This window comes from Mugil cephalus, chromosome 15 (genome assembly GCF_022458985.1).
Source record: "Mugil cephalus isolate CIBA_MC_2020 chromosome 15, CIBA_Mcephalus_1.1, whole genome shotgun sequence".
NCBI classification, from domain to species: Eukaryota; Metazoa; Chordata; class Actinopteri; order Mugiliformes; family Mugilidae; genus Mugil; species Mugil cephalus.
This window is the reverse complement of record NC_061784.1, coordinates 1,560,040-1,566,174: the sequence shown is the minus strand read 5'-3', so window position 1 is coordinate 1,566,174 and position 6,135 is coordinate 1,560,040. Positions and strand designations below refer to the sequence as shown.

General features: G+C 39.4%; 1 protein-coding gene across 1 annotated transcript; it reads left to right on the top strand.

Moving 5' to 3' along the window:
• Positions 1–794: 794 nt before the first annotated feature.
• On the top strand, positions 795–5,772 carry casr (calcium-sensing receptor). The gene is made up of 7 exons (XM_047607358.1): positions 795–897; positions 1,756–2,068; positions 2,175–2,481; positions 2,649–3,488; positions 3,597–3,827; positions 4,420–4,543; positions 4,637–5,772. The coding sequence occupies exons 2-7, from the start codon at positions 1,884–1,886 to the stop codon at positions 5,770–5,772; spliced, it is 2,823 nt and encodes a 940-aa protein (XP_047463314.1). The 5' UTR covers positions 795–897; positions 1,756–1,883.
• Positions 5,773–6,135: the final 363 nt, after the last annotated feature.

The window sequence follows — 6,135 nt, the reverse complement described above, 5'->3', positions numbered from 1 at the left end:
TGAAAAACATAGCACATCTACTGTTGAGCAGCATGTTGATCTGCATGTGGCTTTCAGTAGTGGGTTTACATTTATCTTAAGAGGAATGGGACTATATTCCAGTGACTATAGAGATTATGACTGAAATAAATTGTAAAGTAAATACAGCAACTTTAACTTAAATTATCTTCTTTGATTTTGATGTCTCTTTAGAAAAGAAAGTGTGTGACACGGATAAGTCAACATGTTGTAAACTGAAATAGTTTTCACTGGACACATCTGCTAAGCAACAAATGGAAGACGCGTTCGTCAGAGCATAAGGATTCAGCTAATTGTTCGAGGTACTTAACTGTGCAATCCATTGCTTCTAGGTTCCTGGTTTACTGCAGTGTATAATAAAGCACAAATTTAAAACTGCCAGGAAAACTGATCACTGTATGTTGAAATCCAGAAGCAGTTAGAAGCAGAACCTTGTTCACATTTGAGGCCTCAAATCATGCTTTTTTATGTTTTTTTGTTTGTTTAGTTCTGTTGCACTGTGGTGCATTAAAATTCAATGTTAGATGTGTTTGGAACTTATTTTTCCATAAAAGCTAACTACTACACTTGAAAATAGTCATTACACCTGCAACTGTATATAATCACTAATCGAACTAACCTTCCCAACTGTTTCTCTGTCAATTTACGTTGTGATTACTTTAGTTCAGGAGGAGTGGACTGTGAGTAGACTTCATTAGCTAAAGGAAATGGACAATCCCACTCTCTGTTAATGATTCACCTGCAGAAAAAGACTGAGAAGCTAGCAGCATTGCCCAGTGAATTCATTCAGCACCCAGGATATTTTGGAAAAAGGCTTTAAAACCTGCGTTTAACTGCAGACACAGGGGCATATTAAAGTAACGCTAAGAAGTACAAGCGGTAAGTTTTATTTTGTCTTTTTTTTTTTTTTTTTGCTATTTGATTGTTGTTTCAGTAGTTTCTAATTTGGTAAAGTAAGTAATCATTCCATGCCTTTAATCATTTTATATAACTCAGCCATAATGTCTTTATGTCCATTATTTATGATTAATTGATTTGTCACAATAAGACAATGATGTCATTTAGTTGAGTTCATCACTTTTCAACAAGAAACTATTTTGCCAATTAATTGTTTTTTGGTTGTTTTTGGTTTACATTTGCAAGTAATATGAGAAGAATAGTGTCTGGATAGTGAAAGATAATAATATGGCAAGTTTAATACATTTGTGTTTAATAAAATGAAAAACCCACGTGCTCCTCTATAATGAGGCAAAAGTGCTCTTAGAGGTGTTAGTAACTCCATTATCACAGCTCTGCTCCAGCATTTTTCCAGCAGTATTAGTCAGTGGCTGTGGGGCTGCTATGGCTTTTCTCCATGGTGACTGGGTTGACTGGCCACAGCATGAGACCATGTGCTTGCAGGAAGGAGGGTCATTAGAGTGTGACTTAGCTCTCAGTTCATGTAAATCATGTGTCTATTTCAGTTCAGATAGATATTTAAGCAGCATATGGGTGAGATCTCCTTAGTGAAGAAATCTAATTCTAGAAGTCCTAAAAGTCCCAGAAAACCTATGTAGGTGAGTAGTCCTGCTAGAGCAGGTAATCTAGCCTGAGGCCCTGTTTGTTTCTAACACCATTTTTCTCACAGTTTAAATGGAAAGTGAATTGGGGGATTATCAGATAATGTCCAAGACTGCCACAACTACTTGTATTCTATATGTCTAGAAAGGGTTAACATTCTCTCCATTCTTCCAACAGGCAATTCTCATCAACATGAAAAGCACAAAAAAACATTGTAGGCAGATTGATGGGAGAAGAAAATACTGAACATCTCTTTACGCTGGAATATCGTAAACACAATCCTAACTGCCACAAAGAAAAGAAAGATGAGACTGCTCCTGTATTTTTTGATACTTTTGGGGTCCAGTTATGTGATCTCAACTTATGGGCCCCGTCAGAGAGCACAAATGACCGGTGATATTTTACTTGGAGGGCTTTTCCCCATACACTTTGGTATTGCGTCCAAAGATCAAGACCTTGCAGCTCGGCCAGAATCCACACAGTGTATCAGGTAAAAAAAAAAAAAAAAAAGTGTATTAGTTGATATCACTGTTGATACCACACTGTTTTTTGAAAAATCTTAGTAATCTGAATCCATACTTCGTTTGCTTTTACAGGTTCAATTTTCGTGGTTTCCGTTGGCTCCAGGCTATGATTTTTGCAATTGATGAAATTAACAACAGCAGCACACTCCTACCCAACATCACATTGGGATACAGGATCTTTGACACATGCAACACAGTCTCAAAAGCTTTAGAAGCTACCCTTAGTTTTGTGGCCCAAAATAAGATTGACTCACTAAATTTAGATGAATTTTGCAACTGCACTGATCATATCCCAGCAACAATTGCAGTAGTAGGAGCCGCTGGATCTGCAGTCTCCACAGCAGTCGCAAACCTGCTGGGTCTTTTTTATATTCCTCAGGTGAGTAAATAAACAGTTGTTACACACATCACACATAATTACTTCACGTCAGAGTAAATAAGACACTACAACCTTTTATACAACACAAATAATATCAACATTTATCATATCATATCAACACAACACAATGTATGCCTGAGAGATTGCCTAAATCTTGTGTGTTTCAGATCAGCTATGCCTCTTCTAGCCGTCTGCTGAGCAACAAGAATCAGTATAAGTCCTTCATGAGAACCATTCCTACAGATGAGTACCAGGCCACAGCCATGGCAGACATCATCGAATTTTTCCAGTGGAACTGGGTCATTGCCGTTGCCTCAGATGACGATTATGGGCGGCCAGGGATAGAAAAATTTGAGAAGGAGATGGAAGAGAGAGACATCTGCATTCATCTAAATGAACTTATTTCTCAGTACTTTGAGGATCATGAAATTAAGGCTCTAGTTGACAGGATTGAAAACTCCACCGCTAAAGTAATTGTTGTGTTTGCCAGTGCCCCAGACGTTGAGCCTCTAATCAAAGAGATGGTCAGGAGAAACATCACAGACCGCATTTGGTTAGCAAGTGAAGCTTGGGCAAGCTCCTCCCTTATCGCTAAACCTGAATATCTTGAGGTTATGGCAGGGACTATTGGCTTTGCCCTGAAAGCAGGGCACATACCACGCTTCAGAGAATTCTTACAACACGTCCAACCAAAAAAGGACAGCCATAATGAATTTGTCCGAGAGTTTTGGGAAGAAACCTTCAACTGTTATCTGGAGGACAGTCCAAGAGTCCAAGACAGTGAAAACGGCAGCACTAGTTTCAGGCCTTTGTGTACTGGAGATGAAGACATAACAAATGTGGAGACCCCGTACCTGGACTATACACACCTTCGCATCTCCTATAATGTTTATGTTGCAGTTTACTCCATTGCACAGGCCCTGCAGGACATTCTCACCTGTACACCTGGATATGGACCTTTTGCTAATAACTCTTGTGCAGATATAAAGAAAATGGAAGCATGGCAGGTAGAATATTGCACATTTAAATAAAAGCAAGGAATGCACATAAATATCTGATTTACTTATATACTGTGTATGAATCATTCAATTATGTGGTTCTTTGCCATGATGTAGGTGCTAAAGCAGCTCAGACACTTGAACTACACAAACAGTATGGGTGAAAAGATGGACTTTGATGAGAACGCAGACCTGGCAGCAAACTACACCATTATAAACTGGCACAGGTCTACAGAAGATGGCTCCGTGGTGTTCCAGGAGGTTGGATACTACAATATTCATGCCAAGAGAGGAGCCAAACTGCTAATTGACAAGACAAAAATTCTTTGGAATGGATACATTTCTGAGGTCAGTCAATCAAACAATGCATAAGTCTCTTCTCATTTGACCCATGGTTCATTTTCTCAGCATAGTCTCAATAGAAACAAAAAGTTTGAAGTACACCACAGAAGGGCATCATTTAAGGCTTCTAACAAGGGAACACTGAAATTCCACTGTTGCAGGGCTTCATTTCAGAAAACCTTAAATGGGTGGACAGAAACAAGTGGACACAACACAGATGTAACATCAAAAATACTTGTGAGGTTTTGAGAACCTTAACCTATAAAAAACTACAGAACACAAACAGCGTTTGTTACAGTATTATTAGATAAATACCTCCTATGGTAAATGGTCTTGCTTTTATATTGCGCTTTTCTACCTATTGGTACTCAAAGTGCTTTACAGTCACAGTTTAATTGGGGGTTCAGGGGGCTTTACAGCCATGCCTCATGTCAGCAGCAGACATAGAGAATCCTCAGACTTTCATTTGGAGTTGTGTCTCTGTTGACCAATATTCAACAAACTTAGTTCTCCTCCAATATGAGAGAAACTGCCCAGTCTAAATCCTCCAATGTAGCATACAGTTGGTTAACTTTTCTGCCTGTTTTAAATCCTACAGGTGCCATTCTCTAATTGCAGCGAGGACTGTGAACCTGGAACAAGAAAGGGGATCATAGACAGTATGCCCACATGCTGCTTTGAATGCACTGAGTGTTCAGATGGAGAGTACAGTAATCACAGAGGTATGGCGAGGCTAAACATTCAACGTTTCTTTTATAATTACACTGTAAATGTTCCAATTTTAACATTGATGGTTTTGTTTTTTCTTAATACAGATGCCAGTGTTTGCACCAAGTGCCCAAACAACTCCTGGTCCAGTGGAAATCATACGTTCTGTTTTCTGAAAGAAATTGAGTTTCTCTCCTGGACAGAGCCATTTGGCATAGCTTTAGCCATATGTGCAGTGCTGGGTGTTGTCTTGACTGCCTTTGTGATGGGAGTCTTTGTCAGATTTCGCAACACCCCAATTGTGAAGGCCACAAATCGAGAGCTGTCCTATGTCCTCCTGTTTTCACTAATATGTTGCTTCTCTAGCTCTCTAATTTTTATTGGAGAGCCGCAGGACTGGACTTGCTGTTTACGTCAACCTGCCTTTGGGATCAGTTTTGTTCTCTGCATTTCGTGCATCCTTGTGAAAACTAATAGAGTGCTTTTGGTATTTGAGGCCAAAATCCCTACAAGTCTCCATCGTAAGTGGTGGGGACTAAACCTGCAGTTTCTCTTGGTATTTCTGTGCACATTTGTCCAAGTCATGATATGTGTGGTCTGGCTTTACAATGCCCCTCCTTCTAGCTACAGGAATCATGATATTGATGAAATTATTTTCATCACATGCAATGAAGGCTCCGTAATGGCTCTTGGGTTTCTTATCGGCTATACATGCCTCTTAGCAGCTATATGCTTTTTCTTTGCATTTAAATCACGGAAACTTCCAGAAAACTTCACAGAGGCCAAGTTCATCACTTTCAGCATGCTTATATTCTTTATCGTTTGGATCTCTTTCATCCCAGCATACTTTAGTACTTATGGCAAGTTTGTCTCAGCTGTGGAGGTCATTGCTATACTGTCATCAAGCTTTGGGATGCTGGCTTGTATTTTCTTCAACAAGGTCTACATAATCCTCTTCAAACCCTCTAGGAACACCATAGAGGAAGTCCGATGCAGCACTGCAGCCCATGCGTTCAAAGTAGCTGCCAAAGCAACACTCAAACACAGCAAGACTTCAAGAAAAAAGTCCAGCAGCATTGGTGGATCTTCTGCCTCAACTCCTTCCTCATCCATCAGTCTCAAGACTAATGGAAATGACTGTGACGCCACTTCAGGAAAGCATACACCAAGGGTGAGCTTTGGCAATGGAACAGTTACTCTGTCCTTGAGCTTTGAGGAGTCACGGAGGAGTTCCCTGATGTGACAATTCCTGTCTCCATCTTCAGCTACATCAATAATGAATCAGTTCAACAATCAAAGTGGTGTATTGTGGACTTAAATCTGATTATATCTTTCTTTTTTCATTTTGACAGATAATAATGTACCTGAATCCTGTGACTTTTCTTATTATAGTACAAACCAGATGTACATTTACTCTGCTAATATTAGTAAAACATTTTCTACAATTAAAAACATAACACAGAATCCTTAGATTTCTTTTTGGGTATTTGCTTTTTGTTTTATTAAAAGGGCTATGCACTTGGCTGCCCATGGAAGAAACCAGATCTAGAAACAATCAAAATGACACACTTCAAGGTGGTGATATTGTGAAACAAGAGAGCTGCTC